The sequence below is a fragment of the Podarcis muralis genome, chromosome 12 (genome assembly GCF_964188315.1).
Source record: "Podarcis muralis chromosome 12, rPodMur119.hap1.1, whole genome shotgun sequence".
Classification (NCBI taxonomy): domain Eukaryota; kingdom Metazoa; phylum Chordata; class Lepidosauria; order Squamata; family Lacertidae; genus Podarcis; species Podarcis muralis.
In genome coordinates, this window is record NC_135666.1 from 23,968,447 (window position 1) to 23,992,118 (window position 23,672).

A 23,672-nucleotide genomic window follows, 5' to 3' on the forward strand; every position below is an offset into this window, starting at 1 on the left:
CTGCTCTGGATTTCTCTTTGAAAGAAAGGCAGAGTTAAAATATTTTACTAAATAAATAAATGTCAGCACAACTGTGATTCCACTGAGGTAGCCATTGGCCATACCATAATCTCTCAGGTTCAGCGCTACCATCTGTGAAAGGGTGATAACAATATTGAACTGCCTTAAGACAATATACTGAAGCCATCTTGAACATATGAAAATTCTTAACTATGGCTGTATCATGGCCATAGTACAGTGGTACCTCGGGTTACATATGCTTCAGGTTACAGACTCTGCTAACCCAGAAATACTGCTTCAGGTTAAGAACTGTGCTTCAGGATGAGAACAGAAATCGTGCTCCGGCGGCACGGCGGCAGCAGGAGGCCCCATTAGCTAAAGTGGTGCTTCAGGTTAAGAACAGTTTCAGGTTAAGAACGGACCTCCGGAATGAATTAAGTACTTAACCTGAGATACCACTCTATTAGTTTTTCCTTGAGACTCACTAATTTCAGTGGCATGGTTGGTCACTTGCTTAACTGTCTTCTGTTCAAAACAACGAGACTTAATTGTGCTTAACTTTAACAGGATTGTGCCTTAAGTTGGGTGGTGTTGCTGCTTTTATCACATACACAAAATTGAAACTTGTCAGATCCACAGTGTATATCCATGAAGGACCTTCTTCTCTATATCATTGATTTCTAAAGCTCTTTTCACTGGCTTAATGGAAGTCTGTTGGATTTCTGCCATTATGAGCATAGTGATGATAACTGAAATGTTTAAGTGTCCTCATCTAGCCACTTTACATCTCTCTGATGTCCAGTTCCTAGCACTGATTCAAGCTTTGTGTTTCCTTTTCTGAATGAGGTACATATAAGCTAAAAAGCATGGGATGCCTTTGCCCAGCAGTGCTGTGGCCCATAAAGGTAAAGCTAAAGGGACCCCTGACCATTAGGTCCAGTCGTGGCCGACTCTGGGGTTGCGGCACTCATCTCGCTTTATTGGCCGAGGGAGCCGGCGTACAGCTTCCGAGTCATGTGGCTAGCATGACTAAGCTGCTTCTGGCAAACCAGAGCAGTGCATGGAAACGCCGTTTACCTTCCCGCCGGAGCGGTACCTATTTATCTACTTGCACTTTGACATGCTTTCAAACTGCTAGGTTGGCAGGAGCAGGGACCGAGTGACGGGAGCTCACCCCGTCGCGGGGATTCAAACCGCCGACCTTTTGATCGGCAAGTCCTAGGCTCTGTGGTTTAACCCACAGCGCCACACGCATCCCTACTGTGGCCCATAGACTGCAGCAGAATACTGGGGCAAGATTTTACCCAGTATATTCTCTGTGTGATGGGATCATGGGAAAAAGCTTTCCCATGAACCCTTGCTGAAGATAGGAGGGGAAAGTCTTTATAAGGCTGCTTCCCCTGGATCTCACAGCCATTTTGTTTGAGAGGCTTCGGCACACCCACCCTTGGGTTAGAGCCTTCACTGAGCAATTTGGGGCCGGAAATGAATTTTTCTCTCTCAACCTGATAAGCACTTGGTTGGGGCTTTCCCCACCTTTCTTCAGTGAAATTCATAGGCGGAAGAACATTGTATGAGGGTGGAAATGGCATTGGTCAGGATCAACATAGTATAGGGGCCCCCATAAGAGGCTTGAGGGGGAGGATTGACCACAGCAAACCCACGTGGTTGGAATCTGCACCCTAGCCCCCCAGTGAGACCATGCTTGCTTGTCTTGCACTACAGCAAGGTTCAACACTGGCCGACAGTTTATACATGCACACGCTAATATATTATTTGCTGTTTCTCCTTTCCAATCCTACTCTTCATTTACAGGTCCATTATAAAGGAGCATATGAAAAATCTAAAGGCCAGTGCATATTTGTTCCTGACACCCCTCAGCTAAAGCATGTGAAAAACATGTCTGCCTTTATTTCTGAGGTAAGGCACAGAATATTTGGGAAATTGTTTGGCAATATGTACAGTCCCAGAGTGGCAATATTTACAGTTCCAGTACTTCCACCCACTCCTAACTCAGACAGCAAGCTCTGGAAAGAGACTATGGTCGATGGTATCAAAAGCCACTGAGGAAAATTAACAGGAATACATATTCCTGCTTCTCTCCTGACAGAGGTCATCATATAGGGCAGTTTCCTCCAAGAGTGCCTAGATCTGGTCTGCAACCACCTGGTCAAGAACCTTGCCCAAGAAGGGGAGATTGGCAACTGGCCTGCAGAGTGTGGCCTGCCACTTGCATTGGACTGATCACATGTTGGGACAGCCTCATGGTGTCATGGCAGCCGTGAAGTCCTGAGCCACCCCAGAGCCAATAGCCTTGGCATGGATGTTGAAGTCCCCCAGAACAGGCAGTTTGGGGGTCCTCAACACTGCCTCTGAGACAAGCTCTCAGGTAGGGAGACTGCTGGGCAGTGAAGTGGGAGGTAAACGAGCAGAATCCCTAATCTGTACTGATTACTTAGTGCCAGGAACACACATTCTAGATCCCTCTCAACTGGACAGAGAGCCTTGACAGAGCAATGGCATAGCCTGTGCCACCCTGCTCACCTGCCCAGGTCTCAGAGATACAGACCAGATCGGCCCCCTCATCCACAATCAGATCATGGATGAGGAAGATCTTATTCAGAGTTGACTTGGCATTCAACAGCAGCAGCCGCAGACCCAAGGGCTGGCTGATAGGACAATCACAGTGCCCCAGGTTGGAGGAGGGGCTGGCACATGGCACTGTCACTAACTGCTTATCTGGCTTGCCCACCTACCACACCATGCCTCCCCTTACCCAGAATTACTGAGACTGCCCCCTCTCCTCCCAGGCACATGGATCAGTGTCCACAAAAGTTTATTCCATAATAAAGTAGTGTAGCCTTTAATTGCTGCAACAGACTAACATTGCTGTTCCTCTGGAAACTGTCACTTTTATAGGACTCTTAATTTAAAAACACATTAGTGGAAATTGATATTGCATGATTTCAAGTAACATGCTAGAATTATTTTAGAATCCAAGTTTGGCCGAAAAATGGAATTGTTAGATTGTGTAAGAGAGTAATCTGTAAAATGGATCCAAATTAGCAATTCTAATTTATTTAACATGTTATTGATGTACCAAGTATAAATCTGTTGGGTGCTGGCTCATAATACTTAGGTGCTTTGATCTATTTATAGATACTCAATATGTGTGTCATTCTGCATTTTTATGTGTATATTCTTTGGATCTTACTGATTCCAGATGCAAGACAAACACTTCAACATTATTTGTTTTGGAAATGCAAGAAATATTTATGGATTATAGTGAACACACACACACACACACACACACACACACACACACGGCAAAATTCCACAATATTCAGGGCAGAGTGTGTGGTTTTTTGCATAAAGGTTTTACATCAAAATATGTTCCAGACTTTGTGCATGTTTGAGAATTCTGAATGGTTGTGAAAGAAATGCCTTCACCTACATCCCCCTACATCCCCCTTTTTATTTATTTTAAAAATATGTTTATTTAATATAGCAAACACAAGGAAAACAAGGACAATAAAACTCTGGTGGACAACATGGGGCTTACACATGTAGGATATATCACATAGAGTTCTTAGAATCATAGAATCATAGAGCTGGAAGAGACCACAAGGGCCATCGAGTCCAACCCCCTGCCAAGCAGGAAACACTATCAGAGCACTCCTGATATATGGTTGTCTTCAGTTGGGTTGGTCTGTAGAGGGTCAGTAAATAGAAACAAAGCAGGATTGGTGAGTGGAGGCTGTCATGGAAGTTGGAAAACAAAAGGGAGCCTCTCCAGTGGAGCAGATATGGTTAAAAATATATATATTATTACATTAACTCTTTCAACTGTGTCTGCCACAAATTCTGTGAATATAACTGCTTACCATGGACAAAAACTTTTAATGCTGCAATCAGAATCTCAAAGATATGTCTATAAAGATTTATCAGCAGAGATGGGCAAAATCTATTTTTATATCCAGTTGTCAAAAGGCATAATGTTGAACCTTTCATCCTAAATGTCTTTTTAATCTGTTCGAAATAATTACTGCATTATTTCTCTTCCTTCTAGGCACAATACAAAGCAGGTGCAAAGAAGGACCTCTCCAACTCAATCTATCAACAGATGCCAGCCACAATTGACAGCGTGTTCGCAAAAGAAGTTACGCAGCTTCAGAGCAAAGTAATTTTTATAAAAAAATATGGATACTGTATATTTAAGCAGCCTGATCCATTTCCTGCTGGTACACATGCTTATGCACATGGAGGAAGCACCCCCCCCTTTAGGGTACTTGTTGGGGCCTTCTGCCTCCACTTGTTAGCTGTCAATCATTCTATCCATTCCTTTCCATGCCTCCCATAAATGTGTCTAGAAGTCCTACTCCTCCCCAGAGTCCTAGTGTACAAGTTACTCTATGATCCATCCTGAAGTGTTCTGTCTGCAGCAATGTTAGTAACTGGTAAGACTGGCTAGTACTATAACTTCAGGAATTCTCTGATCAGCCTCTACCAGCAGTTCTATGACAATGGTAAAATGACATAGGACACAACATAGAACTTAGTGGCACCCATTGGACCCATACCACAGGGTGGAGTAAACATTTCCCAGCACCACTTTTTGGATTCTTCCACTCAGATAGGGGAAAAACAAACAAACCATTGCAGCTTGATTCTTCCAGTTCCCAATCCAGACAGAAGAGCCAGAATGTCCACCATGATTGATGGTACTGGAAGCTGATAAGAGATCCAGGAGAATCATCAAGCTTGCACATTCCTGACTATCTCCTGGTATAAAGTTTAAGTCAGCCAGGGTGAGGAAGGCAGTTTCTGCCTCAAACCTGCTTCATAAGCCAGATCAAAGTGGTTCTGGACAATTAATGTTTGAAGCTAGGCTGCCACTCCACACATTTGAGCACCTAACCCAGAAAAAGGAAATTATACAATTTGTTTGGGTTCAAAGATGTGTTTTTCACATGAGCCATCTCACTGCTGTCTCATTTGAGGTACAAAGAAGGAACCATACCCTTTTTAAAAATATAAACAAGACTTTCATACTCATTCCTTATTATATGTATGTTATTCAGGAAGAGTGACCTTAAAAATCTCAATCTAGAATAAATTGTTTTAAGAAAGGCAGCTATGATTTTTGCAAGGGAGAAAAACATTCGCTGTTAGCGATACTGCTTGAAATCTGAAGACATTCGAAAAATAGACTTTGATTTGTACACCTTAAGTATCCACAAGCAGGCGGAAACAGGAAATTGCAATCACGGTTGTGAGAAACAGATGTATAATAAACAGCTTATAACAATCTAGATCAGCACAGTAACAGGTAAATCTGTAATCAATACAGTCTCTTAAAATTGCTGGTTGCAAAGAGTTAAGAGTTTAAGTGAGCTTTCTATTGTGATAGCAGTAAATTACAGAATGTTTTTAAATAACATACTTAGTTTGATTTATAAATGAGATTAACATAATTTATCTGGCTGTCAATGCATTTATTTTCTGGCCCTGTTCCAAAACAGCATAGCATACAGTTTTATATAGTACATCCCGCCCCCCACTTCAGTGATACAACAGAACAGATACAATAAAGAACTGACTAGAAGATTAAAATAAAGTTTGTTAGCGCAGCTCTGTCTTGTTGATGTTCCTCGTATAAAACATATTCCTAAATAATTAAATAATGAAACTGCTATTAAAACATTTATTCTGAAACACACATCCTTTTTTTTAAAGAGGACATACATAATATATATTAGATGTAGCATGAAAATGTAAAACCTGCAGTCACATTTATTTCCCATTTGTAACATAAATCACTGCATTCTGCTGCAAAAGCCAGGGAAAGTGGAATAATTTCCTCTTGTCGGGTTTCCCAAAAACTATGCCTGCAAGGAAAATGAAAGATGGTGGTTTTACAGCAGAGCTGAGATTTGTCCCTTCCCAAACCACCCTCATCTAGACTCGCATCTTCCAAAAGTGCAGTGTTCGTGCACAGACAAGTTTGACATACGCTGGAGGGAATAAAATGATAATATTTATATTCTGCTCCCTCTTGCTTTCCTTGCCTTTTCTCTATATTTATTGTGGCTCCGGTGTCCTCCATGACTTACAGTACTGTCACAGAAGATGGAAAGAACATTATATTGCTCAGTGCCTAATTTGATGTTTGTTTGTCTTTAAAAAATGTTGCTTGTGACCAAGAGCCAGGGGTAGGGCAAGCTATGACCTCCATACACGCTGCCCAGGCTTGTGCCCCAGGGAGATTACTTTGGTGCTGCTAACACAGCTGTTTGGCTTCACCCCTGGTGATGCACTCCATTGCCTCTCAAGTCAGATGGATGCCAGCAACAACAACCAACAATAGTACAGAAAAGTACCTCTTTTAATGTGCACTTTGATGGAGGGAAAAAAAAACACTTATGAATATCCCCAATTTGCCTTGTTATTTGGCCAGTGTGCATACCCATTAGCTATACCTTCAAGTTTGGCAACATCTACAAATTTGATGATCACCTCAGCCCATTTCCTTTACCCAAGTCTTTTATTAAGAAGTTAACACAGCACTGGGCCCAGCTGCAGCCTACTTGCCACATTTCTCCAGGAACGATTGAGAAATACAGTTTCAGTATGGCCTGCCAACTAGCTACAAATCTTCCCAAGAGTCTAGCTAACATTTTAGCAGCTTAGTCGCTACTCAGTTGACCCTAATAGACTATGTGGAAAGAGAATAGCAGAGAGCCAAAAACAGATTGCTGAGAGAAATCAGAAGACCTTCTCCCTATAAAAATAATTAGGAAGAGAAAAGGTAATCAGCTGTAGCAAAACAGCAGAGGGGTCAAGGAGGATGAGGATATGTACAGGATCATCGAATGTGGCACTGAAGAGATTAATCAGCAATTAGCCTAACTAGCATTACTGTTTATTCATTAGAAGAAGTAAACAAATTTCTGAGCACCAAAATAGCTGTGAGAGGATTCTAGCTGACTTGCATATGAAAAAGAGATTTTGCAAACCAACATTTCTTCCTTCAAGAAGATTACTGGGCATCCATTTTCTATGTTGTTGTTGTTGTTGTTGTTGTTGTTGTTGTTGTTGTTGTTGTTGTTGTTGTTGTTGTTGTTGTTGTTGTTGTTTTGGCCTATTATGTCTGTATACTGTCAAAACAGTATCAGAATAAATAACATCGTATTTTGGAGCATTGTGATATGGTAGTTAACAGATAGTTAGGTCCTTTGTTTTTCTGGAAAACAAGGAAATGGATTTCCAGGTTTCCTGCTCTCCTCAAAGTATTTTAAAAATATCACAATGAAAGACAAACTGCTTGAAATAAATGAATGAGGAAATGATGGGGAAAAAACCAGGACAAAGGTTTTGATTCACATACATTCCATCACTTTGACAGAAAATTCCAAGGCTTGATCCTTATCGGGGAAACAAAATGACCCAAGGAAAATAGAAAATTAGAGCATGTCAACAGACTGTTCAATTTTCTTTTTTATAGCTAACATTTCTTCAAGCTCTTGGCAAATATGCTTGAAGTAATGTTTCTGAAAATGATGAATTGTGGAAATCCTATGTTCTACATTCAAGATTGAAGAAAGAGTGGTGGTATAGCTGTGTAATCCATTTTTGGAATAAACAGAACTTTCAACTTTCTTGAATATGTATTAAATATTATGGCATACCACCTAATTAAAAGCACATATTCACATCTATAAATGTTGGCTCAGTAAATCTGATTGGACACAATTTACATTCAGTTTGGATTCAAAATGAGATTGGGGCGAATCTGAACCACTTTATGAAGTTCTTGAGCTATGTGCTAAATTAAAGTTCAGGAATAAGATCCTATTAAAGCTCATTCCTTGGCAATATCATAAGTTCTGTTTGCAATTTCTCAATAGTATTGTTTATCTTGCTGCACCCATCCATGAAATTCTTTACAGTGGCCTTGGCCAAGTCTGAAATTAATTATGTGGACCCAGCAGTTTTGATATCAAAACTGTGGGACTCTTACGGATGTGCATTATTTTGAAAATAAACAGCTACAGCCTTTGCTGTATGGAGATTTTAAAAAGTCAATATTTAAAATGATGGTCCTCAGAATCTCACATTTGTTTTGTTCAGGCATTATCTTTGTGTAGTGAAGTGAGAAATCAGACCCTCCTTTTACTGATCTGCTGTAAACTTGCTTGCTTTAATCTGCATTGATCTTTACCAGTTGCAAATCCTTCTTTGGCTAATATGTTTTCAAATCTTCTTGCAATCTTTGCTATTAGGTTACACACCACTTGAGTGCCTGTATTCCAAGAGCTCTTTGTAAAATGCCTGTTGATTGAGGACCGTATTGCCAAGAATAGAAACCTAGTTGGTTTGAATCCAAAGCTTCCCTTTTTCCAACAGAAGGAGGAAAACTTTGGCTCTAACCTGGTGTGGTGTTTTTGTGCCTACACACGCCCACACGCCCACACACCCATTTCAGTTCACTGTATCTGATATCTCTTATATGCAGCCAGTTCTATGAAAGATATATAAAGGTAAAGGTAAAGGGACCCCTGACCATTAGGTCCAGTCGCGGACGACTCTGGGGTTGTGGCGCTCATCTTGCTTTATTGGCCAAGGGAGCCGGCATATAGCTTCTGGGTCATGTGGCCAGCATGACTAAGCTGCTTCTGGCAAAACAGAGCAGCGCACGGAAACGCTGTTTACCTTTCTGCCGGAGCGGTACCTATTTATCTACTTGCACTTTGATGTGCTTTCAAACTGCTAGGTTGGCAGGAGCAGGGACCGAGCAACGGGAGCTCATTCCGTCGCGGGGATTTGAACTGCTGACCTTCTGATCAGGAAGTCCTAGGCTCTGTGGTTTAACCCACAGTGCCACCCGTGTTCCTATGAAAGATATATATATAGATAAATGTAATTGCCAAAGTAATAAAAATACAGCCATTCAAAACTTAGTGATGGTTTCATTTTCCTTCTATATTAATTAGCTGAAGGTTTCCGCTCTTCCCCACTTCCTGAAAGATAAGGGGGAGCAGTAGTACAGCAACTTGTTTATTTTCTAACCCTGTAATTCAACTATTTAAAAGTAATTAGCAATAATTATTAACAGTATTTCAGTGTTACATTAGAAAACAACATAGGGACAACTCTGCCTGGGGCAACAAACAATCTGCATGCTTTGGTCCCTTTCCAAAGCCCAGTCTTTTGCATGCATTGGGTTCAGTGAAGATGACTGAAGACATTTCGGAATGTATCTTCTTGGTTTGAAGTTTTTGTTTGTGGTTTCTATCCTTCCTTAAGGATACAAATGCTTCCAATGGTGACTTCTAAGTAAAAGCAAAGGGCAATACCCAAACATAAAAACTAATCAGGATCCTTCCCACAGGGTAGCTGGCTTGAATGTATCCCAACAGTTTATTCCAGTATTTCCAAGGACAGTTAAATTGCTTTTTGCCTCGCTTTTCATTTTTTCAGTGCAAAATTAAATATTCTAATTTTGATCTCTTTTATTCAGTGAGTACCAGTCAGCTTGGTTCAATGGACAGGATATTGGGTGTGGACTTGGGTTTAAATGTCTACTTTTATCTATAAGCATGCAGTCTTTGACTACGTCACTCTGTCGCACATTTTGATACCTAATTGTAAAATGTAGATTATAGTTTGCTTCTTCACAAATTGTCAAGGCAAATGAGCACTTGAGCATTATGAGATATTTTTGATAATAGAGAGAGAGAGATGGAGGGAGTCTGGTTCTTTGCATCTTCATAGTTTAGGTTTATGAAAAGACACGGCAGGAAAAAATAAAAATGGTGTAAGTAAAGAAACCCGGATTGACCTTCCTTCATATCCTGCATGATATATATGATATAAAATGTACCATTTACAGGTTCTCTACACGCAAAAACATGATGCTGAAAAGGGTACATCAAGTTATGCGCATATGAAGGAGCCTCCAGATGTTAAGCATGCCATGGAAGTCAGTAAACACCAAAGTAATGTGAGTATTCTCTGCTATTAATTTGTGATGCTCCTGTGTTTGAAATGAAATGTAGCTTTGATATTTTGGAGAAATCATGGTTTGATAAGTTAATCATACAATGATTTAAGGGAAATATTTGCTAGTTATAGGAAATAATACTTTGTATGAAAACCGTGAGATGAATTTTAACAGGGAGAAATGTAAAGTATTGCACTTGGGCAAAAAAAATGAGAGGCACAAATACAAGATGGGTGACACCTGGCTTGAGAGCAGTACATGCGAAAAGGATCTAGGAGTCTTGGTTGACCACAAACTTGACGTGTGACGCGGCAGCTAAAAAAGCCAATGCAATTCTGGGCTGCATCAATAGGAGTATAGCATCTAGATCAAGGGAAGTAATAGTGCCACTGTATTCTGCTGTGGTCAGACCTCACCTGGAGTACTGTGTCCAGTTCTGGGCACCACAGTTTAAGAAGGACACTGACAAACTGGAACGTGTCCAGAGGAGGGCAACCAAAATGGTCAAAGGCCTGGAAACGATGCCTTATGAGGAACGGCTAAGGGAGCTGGGCATGTTTAGCCTGGAGAAGAGGAGGTTAAGGGGTGATATGATAGCCATGTTCAAATATATAAAAGGATGTCACATAGAGGAGGGAGAAAGGTTGTTTTCTGCTGCTCCAGAGAAGCGGACACGGAGCAATGGATCCAAACTACAAGAAAGAAGATTCCACCTAAACATTAGGAAGAACTTCCTGACAGTAAGAGCTGTTCGACAGTGGAATTTGCTTCCAAGGAGTGTGGTGGAGTCTTCTTCTTTGGAGGTCTTTAAGCAGAGGCTTGACAACCATATGTCAGGAGTGCTCTGATGGTGTTTCCTGCTTGGCAGGGGGTTGGACTCGATGGCCCTTGTGGTCTCTTCCAACTCTATGATTCTATGATTCTATGATTCTCTGAGTAAGATCCAACCTAGTGCAAGAGGGCATTCATTAGTGCAGCAGGGCACCTCTTTTCTCCTCCGGTACAGATATTGGGGATACACAGGAATAGGAATCATGGAAGAAAGGGTGAGAGATTTGCTCTTCCACTTGAGACTCCACACCACGCCCCATCATCACAGTCAGGATTCAAAGGGATCAGTTGTGATCGCTCGCACTATGTGAGGCTGCGTCCCCTGACTTAAGAGAGAAATGGGAGAGGGACAGAGAGGCTAAGAAGGGAGGGAGGGAGACAAGGACATTGGAATAGACCAGGTGTCAGCAGACTTTTTCAGCAGGGGGCCAGTCCACTGTCCCTCAGATCTCAGGTGGGGGTGCAGACTATATTTTCAAGAGAAAAAAAAAAGAATGAATTTCTATGCCCCACAAATAACCCAGAGATGCATTTTAAATAAAAGGACACATTCTACTCATGTAAAAACACGCTGATTCCCAGACCGTCCATTTGCCGGATTGAGAAGGTGATTGGGCCGGATCCAGCCCCCGGGCCTTAGTTTGCCTACCCATGGAATAGATACAAGCAGGTTATTTGTGTGTTGTGGGTGATTTTGTGTGTGAATGTGTTTGTTCTTTTAGCAAGACGCAGGGAATGAGAGGAATGGAAAGACTGTGAGTGACATTCAGTTCACAGGGCTTCATGGCGACCAAGGGGAAGACTGGAGAAAACTAAAACAATGTCTCAGGACAACTGCAAGTGGCTGCACACAAAGGGTGGCACCAGGAAAGGAAAACAGAAAAAGAGAAGAAACAAAATAAAAAAAATCCTTCCAGTAGCATCTTAGAGACCAACTGAGTTTGTTATTGGTATGAGCTTTTGTGTGCATGACACTTCTTCAGATACACTGAAAAAGAAGTTACCCAGATCCTTATATATATATATGAGAGGGAGGAGAGGGGTATTACTCAGAAGGGTGGTGGGAATGGGTGATTGGCTGGTATTAGAAGTAGGGGGGGAAAGGCCTGAGGAAAGAAGGGAGCTTGATATGAACATAACCACTTTGATGAAGGCAGGAAAGGGAACTGGATTCTGGGAGCTGCAAGTTGTCTTTCATGCCTTTGACCACTGATGATCTTTAACCAGCAAACCAGCAGCACAGAACTGCCTTTCAGATAGGAATAAATGATTCTGCACCAACCTTATGAGGGAAAAAGCAAGACTGATGTAGAAACGGGTCCCCAAATTGTGAAAGCAAAATTATCACCTTCTTAATACTTGTTAGAACTCCATACAACATTTTGACTACACCTATACTACACCAGAAATGGCTTGTGAAATAGTGTGGCTTTGGTTGTTTGCCATGTGGCATTAAGGAAAAATGTGTGGTTCTTTAGATCATAGTGGGCTTTGTTACACAAAAGAAATCTCCAAATTTAAGAATGTTTACTCAACCCCAATATTATTTTTGCAGCTGATAAATAGAGTCAATATAAAATCAGAACAAAATGAAAGGCAATCATTGATACCTGCTTTTGCACTTAACAAAACAGAAAGTATGCTGAATATTTACAGCTATGCGACAGGCATCAGTATTAACAGATTATTTACAAAAAGAATTTTCCAGTTCCATAGCTCTGTCATGCATTGGGAAACAGGTATACCAATTTATACCTATTGTTTTCCGTTTACTTGGTTCATTTACTTACTTGGTTAATTTTCTTACTCTTGAAGAGTTGACTTAATGTTTAAATTTGGGATTTCTAGTTTTGTAAAAATAAAGTTATTTGTGATTCACATGAGGCTGCATGTTCAGCTCTGAATATGAAAGTTTGTCATTGGAATGTAAAAAAACTAAGCATCCACCCTCCTGGAGTGTAATTTTTTTTGCTTTAATGAGCTTCGTTTTAAAAATTAAACCTATTGTAGACATATTGTAGACAGGCCAAAACCTTTCTTATCTACCAACAGAGTGTTATGTGTCTGTATAGGAGCAGAATGCTTATTTACCTACAGTGCTCTAATTAATTCCAACCTTTACACATAGAGTTTATAATTAATAGGATTAGGGAGAGTTTAAGATTATTTGCTCAGACTTATACTTAAGTGTGTGAAATGGGAAATTTCCTTTTACAGATGAAGACTGTCATCTTCTAAAAATATCATTGCACTCCCAGTTTGAAATCGTCTAGTGCGTCATGACTTCATGCCACCTTGAACAGAATTCACGCTGAGCTTCACAGTCGGCTGAAGTTGTATAATAGGAAAATAAATACTGTCAAATTTCCCAGGCTTATAACTTAGGGGATGGGCATTTTAATGATCTTAACATCTATAGCCAGCAAAATGATTCCCCAAATTATGGCAATTACATTTCTGACCCCCAAGAAATATAGTTACAAAATTATTTTAGTTGGTATGCTATGTTCACATGAAAGCTTGTTCTGCAATATGTGATTAATTTTCTGGTTGTAGAATATTAAGTCTGTCATCTTATACTCATCTAGAAGCAAATCCCATTGAACTCAGTGAATCTCACTCCTAAATAGATATGCATAGGATTGTGTTGCTAATGTTGTGGCAGGATCTAGAGATCTGGTTAGCTAACCTCATATCCTCAAAAGGGCTTCCCTTATGTTTCATCAGTAGATGGCAAACCATCACTGAGGACTCAGCTATACAGCTGCAAATATAATATTTTAAGTGCATTATACAAACGTGACACAAGATGACGATGGTGAGCTAATGGCAAATTCAATATATATATATTTTTAAAGCATTTTTTAAAAAAGCATTTTCACGGCATTTTTAAAAATATATGTCTAGATTCCACCTGGAATTATTTTCAAAGGCATTCTTAAAACTATGGCATTCAGATTATGGAAGTGAAGAACAATTGTCCCACTCTTAGGGACTTTAGGCAATGTGAGAAGCAGGGGGGTGGAACCTGTAGCCCTCCTGATGTTGTTGAACTTTGCTTTGCCACATGATCAGGAACGCATTCTAGCCATAGCTGTCAACTTACAGATTTGAAAATGAGGGGCCAGCAGCCTTGAAAATAAGGGACCAGCAGCCAAAATAAGGGACCTGCAGCCTCACCTGTTCCAGGCACTCCAGTCTTCCTGTCCTCCTGCAGTCTGGTCAAACTCATGCTGGTAGCTTTGAGAACACTGTCCAACCAACTTTGTAACCAGAAGTTCAACTGAATAGAATCTGAATCACATGCACCACAAGGCCTATGCAGCCTCAACTTAAGATGGCTCCCCGGCCTGGCTTTGCACTGCAAAGTTTGCAGCAGCATGTGCAACAAAATGGCGTCCAGCATTCAAAACCCTCCTCAGCTTGCATTAACTAGCCACACACAAGGCATTCAAGCTCCACCCCCCAGTCGTTCTTAGACTTCTTATTGGGTGAGCAACACAGCCAAGCAACACAGTTGGAGCCTCCCTCCTCCCTGGCCAGCAGGGAGGGAGGGATGGAGAGGAGCTGTTTCCTTTGAAATTTAAGGGACATCATTTAAGGGACATTTAAGGGACATCCATCAATAAGGGACAGCAGTGGGACATGGCGCTGGAATAAGGGACTGTCCCTTCAAATAAGGGACACTTGACAGCTATGATTCTAGCAACATCTGGAAGACAACACATTGCCTAGAACAGGGGTGGCCAATGTGTCTTGCATTGTCACAGTTGAGCATCTCCAGATAGGTGAAATGGGACAAGGGAAGGGATGAGGAAGAAGTAGGACGTAGGAAGGACCTTGTTTGGGTGCATGGTGGAACTGTTACTGATACTGCCTATCAAAACTGATGTGATGTTGGCTGCATTTTATTTAGATGTTTAGAAAGATGTGAGTTTTAATCTGTTTTTAATCCATTGTTGTTTTAACTTTTCAGATGTCTTTTTAATTTTTCTTAGTGATTTCATCTTGTTTGTAAACAGTTTTGAGTTTTTTGTTTTACAATCAAGTGCTGCATATATATTTTTTGAAATAAATAAATGAAATAAATTTACCAGAGCAGAATAGCAACAATATATCCACCGCCAGTTTATAGACTAAATAGGAGACAGGCTTACTCGGTAATAAGATCAGGACTATGCATACTGGTGAAATATGACGGGAACCTTAACTAGAAATGAAAAACCTTAGTCTTACCCTTCTATGTATTTATTTACTATTTGCAGTTATTAATTGCTTATTCACTAGGTCCCCGAGTCCATCACAGCTATATGTCACTATGAAGACTCTCTTGCTGTTTCAGTGCCATTTCCCCCTCTAATTTTTTAGAAGTGATTGCAGCCAATCAGGGATCATGTAGTTAAGTGGGATGTCAGTGGACCATGTAGCCAGTGCCACTGAAAGCAAATGAAGCTTCATTGCCCTCATATAGAATAGGTGTTAACAGGAAGGACTGCTTCTGCAATGTGCTACCTGTCTTGTGGGACCTTACTGTGAGACAACTGATGGCAGGCAATGGGAATTTCAGGAATCATTGGCCTAGTTGCCTTAGCAAGAGGCACATGTTTAGTTTCTTGACACCTGCCTCCACACCAGGTGTGCAGGCACCTTGTGCAAAATCATGAGAAGGAATGGCAAGTTTCACAGTGGGCTGCAGCGTTTGTGAACAGCGCATATTTGTCTTGGCATAGGCCTAGTCGCGATAATTCACAGACTGGGAAATGCGTAGCGTTCTGCAGCCTATGTTCTGCCGCTACATAACATTAGTAATATCAATGGGGTATGGCAACATACAAACTATATATTGCAGACATTTGCAAAATGTTTGATGTCTCTGTCTCACTCCAACATAAATATATCTTTGACTGGGTGCCAGAAGAGTAATAATTTATGAGAGGAAAAGTATTGCGCTAGACCTTACATCAAACTTGATTGGTGAAATAACTGTCTGATTTTTCTACTGTCTCCTCACTGTGAAATTAACCACACTTCCTTATTTCATTTACTATGTGACTGTCACTGGGGAACAATAAGGTACAAAATTGCTGCAGCGTTCGCCGCAAGATTCTGTGCATTTTTCTCTGTGTCTTGAGCTGACAGTTCAGTCCTTGCTGCTGTTTTGAGCGCATATGCTGGGCTTTAATTTGCAATTTACATGGATGATGGGGTCCTTTTCAGAAACCTGTTCCTGCTGCCTTTATGGTATTCACTTCACCTCATGTGGTCATTAGGGTGAACAGCATATAATTAGCTAAACCTGTGTAATGCTCTGAATTGCAAGAACCTGGATGCACTTCTGGTTTTATTCATTAAAAAATTGTTTTCAATGTTTTGCATGACAGTAGTGAATAAGATGAGTTAATTTTTTACAAAGAATACTATGAAATTATTTTAGCAGCTTCACTTAGACCTTTTTTTGTAAAAAGTAATGTATTAAATGAAAATATCATCAAGTGACTAACATACAGAAGCAGCCAGATTTTTTAAAAAATCTGTTTGCCTATCTACTTATTTAATGTATGTTCCACCCTTACTCCTAAAGCAGCCCTGGGTGCATAGCTGTCAACTTTTCCCTTTTCTTGCGAGGAATCCTATTCGGAATAAGGGAATTTCCCTTAAAAAAGGAAAACGTTGACAGCTGGGTGGCAAACATATCATGTAAAAACAATTTCACACATATATAAAAGAATAAAGGTGTTAAAGCGATATGGACAGAAGCTGAAAATTCATGTTAATTTAATATTTTGGGAAGACTATTTGTTATAAAATTGTGATTTGGTTTTTTTTTATTAATTAAAAAAATACATCCACTAATATGGTACTTCCAATGTTCCTGTTGGCATGAAAGTTTAGAATTTGAAGGCAAAGTAATTTGTTCTTCAGATAAGGAAGAGATATTAGGAAAGGAATTGTGAGTGGGAGAAACCCTCATGTTCTGCTTATGGGCTTCACATATTCAGCTTGTAGCCTGCCTCCATCAACATTTGGTGGGGTACATTCTGGAAGAGCCGAAGTTTCCAAGATCCCTTTAAAGGCCACTCCATGCAGAATTTGTAATAGTAATCTAGTGTGGATGTGACTAACAGAATTGAATCACTGTTACTAGATCAAACCTGATCAGCTTTTGTTACAGGACAATATTTTGCCCCAACCTGTAAATCCCAACCAGCTTTGTCTGCAAGGCAAGATAAACTTGAAATATCAATTAGATATGTTTGGGAAAACAAATGAAAAATAATACACTTCCCCTCATAATACACATTACATAATATACATGCTGATATACTAGCATTTCCATTTTGGTCTTTGAAATAGGACTGAGTTTCTCATTTTGTTTATGATATAGGCTGTTATTATGTTTTATTTTGCCTTTATCCTGGCAATCTACCAGGTGGTGGTTGCTAAATGTATAGAACAGCTAATATGTTAACATAGCTACATTTATAGCTGACCTGCTATGTCATTAATGAGTCTTTCATTTTACAGGTTTCATATAGAAAAGATCTCCAGGACACTCACAGATATACTGAAGTTTCAAATCGACCAGACATAATGATGGCAACCCAGTTAACAAAGATAATAAGCAATGTATGAAATTAAATTTCTTTGTAATTTATGGAAAATGTTGATAACTTAAAATTTATTTTTATTATGGACAGAGCTACTAAAGTTGTACAAAGTTACGATAAATTCTAGATTGCATTCAGACCAATAACATAAGTACCCCAAAGGGGACAATTTTCAGTAAATGATCCTTTCCCCCTCTTCTTATGGGCTTAGGTACATAAACATGAGAAAATTTCCATCTAGCACTCACTATTATCAGCAGCCAAGCTTTCTAAAAACCCTTAACCTGCTGCCTCAACTTTTCTAGCAGTCATCACTCCACTCAATTTTAAGCTTCCCCCAGTTCCTTTCTTCCAAAATTTTGGATTGGCCAATTAAAGAATGCCACCATGCAGCCTCAAATATCCATCTGGTTTTCATTCTTGAAGTACCAAAGTTGCATCCGAAGGTTTAAAGGATAGATTCTCTGTCTGCAGTTCAAGCATATAAGGTATCCTGTCTATCAGTCTCTGACCTTTCCCCCTTCCATGCTTCCTTGACCTGCACACCTGTTGGCGGGTTCACTCTCCTATAGAATTTCATGCAAACTCCCCTCCCCACCCCTGGTATGCAGACTTCCACTATATTTTACTCATTGCAGTCTTTATTGACTTTAATAGGATTGTATTTCTGTAATTTAGAGTGGAATCTGACCTATTATATTTTTTTTAAAAAGGCAGCCACCTGCATTTTCAGTTCAGCTTTGCTGGAAATTGCAAATCCCCCCCAAATAACTGGGAATCAGCATTTCTTATGTTTAAGCTCAACCCATGATCAAACTGGAGGATTTTAAAAAAAATGCTGCATATTGTTTCTCAAATAAAATAAATGGTACATTTGTTGAATCAGGAGAAGCCTGGGAATTGCTGATTAGAGTGTTAGCGAAAGTGGTGTCAACAAAGGTCACCAAAGATACTTGCTATACTGTTTCTTTTGAGACTTACATTTCCCCTGACAAAACTGAAAGGGTGGGGGGAACTCTCAAAATAAAATTATGCCTGGCATGTACATACTTTTCTTTTTATTACATGAAGGCTGAATATGCGAAAGGAAGGCGAGAAATGAGTAAGGAACCAACTGTCCTCGGAAGACCAGACTTCAACCATGCAAAAGAGGTTTCCAAATATTTAAGCCAAGTAAGATTTTCTTAGCTTTCAGACAATGACTCAATTGAGATATCTGATTCCCAGGAGTGCAATCAAATGCTTCACTTTTCTAATTGCAAACTATCTATAATTGCATGAAAACTTCAAGATAAGGTTTCCACAACTCTTTCCCATAGAATTGCTGTAATTGGTATGCATTAAATATTTTGAGAGATCTGTAGCTGAAAGCCCACAAGTGGACGAGGAAATTTGCCTTCGGTCACAGTTAGTTTGGTGGTAGGATTAATACATTTTGATGTCACTGGTCAAATATAGAGTCATTGGGGCTGGACGGTGGTGTTTGATTTTTGTTTCAAAGTCTTTCGAAAGTGGAGATGGTCTTTTGCCACACAAAAGCATGTTTTATAAAAAAAGAATAATTCAGTCCATTCATAGAGCAAACCACATGAACTTAGTGGAGCCACAAGACAGAGAGTGGCATTATGTCATTCTGCTTGATGTCAAGGTGTCACTAAATTCTAAGATAGGATTGCAATTGATGCAAATGAATGTCACAGAGCCCTGGAAAACAGCAATTTCCTCCCTCGCTGCATCTGTGCAGTCCTCATGTTCTCTTTGGATCATGGATAGTTCATATATGAAGGGAATTCTAGGGATGAAGAGGAGTCTAGTGATCTGTCAAGGCATACTGGTGTATTAAGAAGACAATAGTGTTTGTAGGCATAGGCAATTTTAAGCCACTACTTTTTCACACAAAAAAGGAACAAACCATCCTTCCTGGTCCTATTTTCCAGAACAGTTTATGGGAATATGATTGGGATGTAAAAATATAGCTACGGTACATCTGCTACTTAAAAAAAAAGCAGTTAATTAGGCCATGTGGAAAAAAATTAAGATCTGCTTTATGATACCTGTAAGCTAAATCATATAATTAAAATATCATTTACTTTAATCATACATGCTGGTCGAAAGCAGCGAGGTTATATATTTCCTCTTTCTTTTTAGAGCCCCTGTAATAAGGTTTTGCGTGAATAATCCCATTATCTTATTAAAGAATTTGCTCTTTGTTAATAATCCTTTAAAATACTAATTTATATCTTACACTCAATCAGTGTGGTATTAATTATTTGAGGGATAACTATTAGAGCTTGGATCATGTGCTAAGGCATTGTATTACTGTAGGAAATGCAGGGGATTTTTGCCACATTTGGCCCAGGACCTTTCATGCAAGAACAGCTACACTGAGAGGCATCTATTGCAGGACCTCAGGTAGTGTTAATAATAATAATAATAATAATAAATTTTATTTATATCCCGCCCTCCCCAGCCAAAGCCGGGCTCAGGGCGGCTAACAACAATAAATGTTGTGCTGCAGCAGCTGCCGTGACATTACGATGGATCCTGGGGCACTTCTTTTAAACCCTGTGCTGACTGTCTTCATCCCTGCCAATCATTTGCTTGCTTTGGTTATGTAGGTGGGGCCAGCTCTTGCTTTTATGCCTCAGAGACCATGTTATTTATTATCCTCTCTCAGGTTATATTCTCAGCAGGTACTTGATGCTTCCAGACAAATTTCAGGGTGCTGCATATTTATGCTCTACTTTATTTGATATCCTGGAAACCCTTTGGTTGTTCTCAGCTTCTTAGTATATATATTTTGTTTGTTATAGGGATAAGAAAATGATTTATCCTGTTAAAAACCTATTTCATTTACAAGGAGAACTTTCTAATGTGCAACACCTAGTGCTGGGCTTTTTTTTTTTTTAACCTTTTCGGGTGGTAAATAGAACAGCAGGTGCTATTGTTCACTTATGAAACCTAATACTTATTGAAAGTGCTTGCGGTTGGGAAAGCTGCCTTATAGCTTTAAAAGATACACTTTCCCCAGCTGTGTATGGGATTTGTGCAAGTTTAGCAAGAAATTTGTTTGCCTTAGCATTCTTCACGGTTGTTTTTGTTTTCCTCCTGTTTCTTTCTGAGCCATGTCTTGATGATATATATGTATGTTGTCTTAAATTAATCTCAATCCTTAAAAGAAAACATGCTTCACGTGTAATCATCACATTAAATAAGTATCTTGATACTCAAATAAGACGATTATTGTGGGAGACTCCTTTGGAAAGGACTGTAGCTCAGTGATAGAGTATATACTTTGCATGCAAAAGGTCCTGTTTTCAATCCTTGGCATGTAAGGTAAAGCTAGGAAATACCCCATCTGAAGCTCTGCAGAACAGCTGCCAACCGGTGTGAACAGTGTTGACGCTGTTGGACCAGTGGTCTGACTCAGAATAAGCCAGCGTCCGATTACCTTTCTATGCTCTTAAGAAAAGAAAGGAAGACAATGCAGTAAATGGTCAGGTAAAATGGACATACTTCTTTTGAGACACGTGCCTTTGCTTCCCATCCAAATAGCTTATAAAGTTAGCCTTTATAATTAAAATCGAGCTGGGGGGGGGGGACCTTCCCAGTTCTCTAAAACTAGTTTGGCAATGAAATGTACATCTTAGGAAACTCCTGGGATTTCTGCTCTTCAAAGTTTTTTTTAAAGCCTGACATGCACCTGAGAGTGTGGTATAGATGTCTTCTATTAGAAACCGTCTTTTGACTACATTTAACGCCAGACTGCTTCCCCTTTCTCCTGTGCTCTGCAACCAAAATTTTATTCTACTCTATAAACCACGTCATTTGTTCAGATCTTGCTCTTGTTGTTTTTACTTTGAGTTTGAAAGTTTACCACCAACATGTGTTATTCTTACTTGCCCTCTTTTTCAAAAGGCTGGGACTAAGGAGATCTGCCATTGACAGCAGCAACCTTACATTATGTTTTCGTTGGAAATATTAAATGATACAAAGGCCTGTGACACGATGCTGTTGCACTTCACTGCTGCTGCTGGTAGGAGCAGAGAAGCTTACAGCACCATGACGTAACATTATGGATGTTGTATCAGCAGGTATTACTGAGGAGAGATGGAGGGTTCCTATTTTTCGTGGCAGCCTTCTATCTGCTGTGTCATCTAGTTCCGGCTTCGCTTTCCTTTTATGAAGCAGGGATCAGGCGAAGATGCTCCAGAAACCTAGATAAGCCCTTTGGGGCCGGGCCTATGGCCCTATACCATACCCTCTGTGTTTATTGAACTGGCCTGTAATTATATAACTGATGGTTTGGGATAAGCTATGAATAGAAAATGCCGATGCTAAGCTATTCTGAAATCTGCACTTATGCACTATTGCAACCTATGCGATTTGTTTGTTTCTCAGGCAAAATACAAAGAGCAGTTTAACAAGGATATGAAGAATTACTGCTACAATCCTCTGGAAAGTGCTTCTTTCAAGCAAGCACAACTTGCCTCTATCTTGGCAAGTGACGTAAGTAGGGCTGTTTTGGGCACTCTTTTTATTGTTGCATTTTTGTGTGGAAGTTGCTTGGTGGGCATCTTATTTTCTTATTAGCATTTATTTGGAAAGGTGTCTTTTCAAAGGGTTAAACTTTCCCCTATAATAGAATATGCACTGCGGCCATCTTTTTGTCAGACTGTAGTAAATGAGTGCCACCTAATGGCCGATAGAAAACATGGCAGGCAAACATGGAAAAGAAGAATGTTTTTTTCCTGCAGAGAAAATGAAACCATGCATTTCTGTCCCATGCTCTGGTTTGTTTGTTTTTAACCAAATGTGTATTCTTCACCTTGCAGGTGAAATACAAAAAAGACCTAGAAAGCCTTCATGAGCCAGCATCTACCTTTCCAAACCTGTTACAGTTAGAGCATGCCTTGAATGCCAGCAAAATAAGTAGCCAGGTAAGTTGACTTTCTTGTGATTAATTCATTTGAATAGGGTTTTAAAATGCAAATGGTTCAGAGCAGGTAATTGTTGTGTTGTGTTCCATTAAACTTAATGAGCCCTTCATCTGAAGGAGCAGGTACATTGGTTGCGGGTACTACTGCTGGGTCCACTGCTGTCGCTTGAGGTTCAGGTGGACTCAGTGGCATAGAGTGCCTTCCGTCAGCTTTGGCTGGTGGCCCACCTGCTCCCCTACGTGGACAAGAATAGCCTAACTTCTGTTGTCTGTGCTCTGGTAACCTCTAGGGTAGAGTACTGCAATGCGGTATACATGGGTCTGCCTCCGAAGACAGTTCAGAAACTTCGGCTGGTGCAGAATTCAGCGGCCAGGTTGCTCACTGGGGCAGGTTGGTTTGAGCATATTACACCAATCCTAGCCTGATTGCACTGGCTGCTGATTAGTTTGTATCTCAAGGACCACCTGTCCCCATATGAGGAGAGTCCCAGACCCTGTGATCATCATCTGAGGCCCTTCTTTGTATGCCTCCTACGTGAGAGGTCTGGAGGGTGGCAACACAGAAACGGGCCTTTTCTGTGGTGGCTCCCCATTTGTGGAATGCTTTCGCCAGGGAGGCCTGCCTGGCACATTCCTTACATATCTTTAGGCGCCAGGTGAAAGCATTTCTCTTCTCCCAGGCCTTTGGCTGATTAATATGCTAAAATATTATGTATTTTTATGTTTTTATATTATAAGTCTGCCCTGTGAACCTTGGATGAAGGGCGCTATAGAAATTTAATAAGTAATTTAAAAAATCATAATTACATATCCTTAAAAAACAAAGCCCATCTTTGTATATAGGCAGCAGCCCTCTGGAATGGCATTCATGGGATGAAAAATGGGAAGCAAGGATTTGCGGTCTTAAATTAATCTCTTACCATAGAGGAGATTTGTAAACTGTCCTGTGATTCTCCGATGAAGGGCAGTAGAGAAATTTCATTAATATTAAAGATACGAATAATGTCTGAGTTACCAGCAGACTGTGACCAGGAGTTCTTGAGACACACTAATGTCTCAAAATCGTGTGTGTGTGTGTGTGTGTGTGTGTGTGTGGTGTGTGTTTCAAATCTAATTCTAACCATTGAGGAATTCAATCTTTATGAATTCTGATTCAAACAGAAGTGTGGGTCTCAGTGCACTTAACTTTGGATTTCATACTTTTTTTTTCAATTCTGTGATAAATTTATTGGCTCAAAAAAAGGAACTAAGATGCATTTCCGACATGTATTGAGGATAAAATGCATTTTAA

General features: G+C 40.1%; 1 protein-coding gene across 10 annotated transcripts in view; it reads left to right on the top strand.

Annotated features, from left to right (window-relative positions):
• NEBL (nebulette) overlaps nt 1-23,672 on the top strand; it is a 140,614-nt gene that overhangs the window by 87,063 nt on the left and 29,879 nt on the right. For 8 of the 10 annotated variants that reach the window (XM_028751250.2, XM_028751258.2, XM_028751255.2 and 5 more), the window contains exons 4-10: nt 1,816-1,920; nt 4,070-4,180; nt 9,893-10,003; nt 17,360-17,461; nt 18,514-18,615; nt 21,844-21,951; nt 22,278-22,382. The exons of the other annotated variants lie outside the window; for them this stretch is intronic. In XM_028751250.2, the coding sequence (XP_028607083.2) occupies nt 1,816-1,920; nt 4,070-4,180; nt 9,893-10,003; nt 17,360-17,461; nt 18,514-18,615; nt 21,844-21,951; nt 22,278-22,382 (744 nt within the window). The remainder of the gene's footprint in view (nt 1-1,815; nt 1,921-4,069; nt 4,181-9,892; nt 10,004-17,359; nt 17,462-18,513; nt 18,616-21,843; nt 21,952-22,277; nt 22,383-23,672) is intronic. 10 annotated transcript variants of the gene reach the window in all.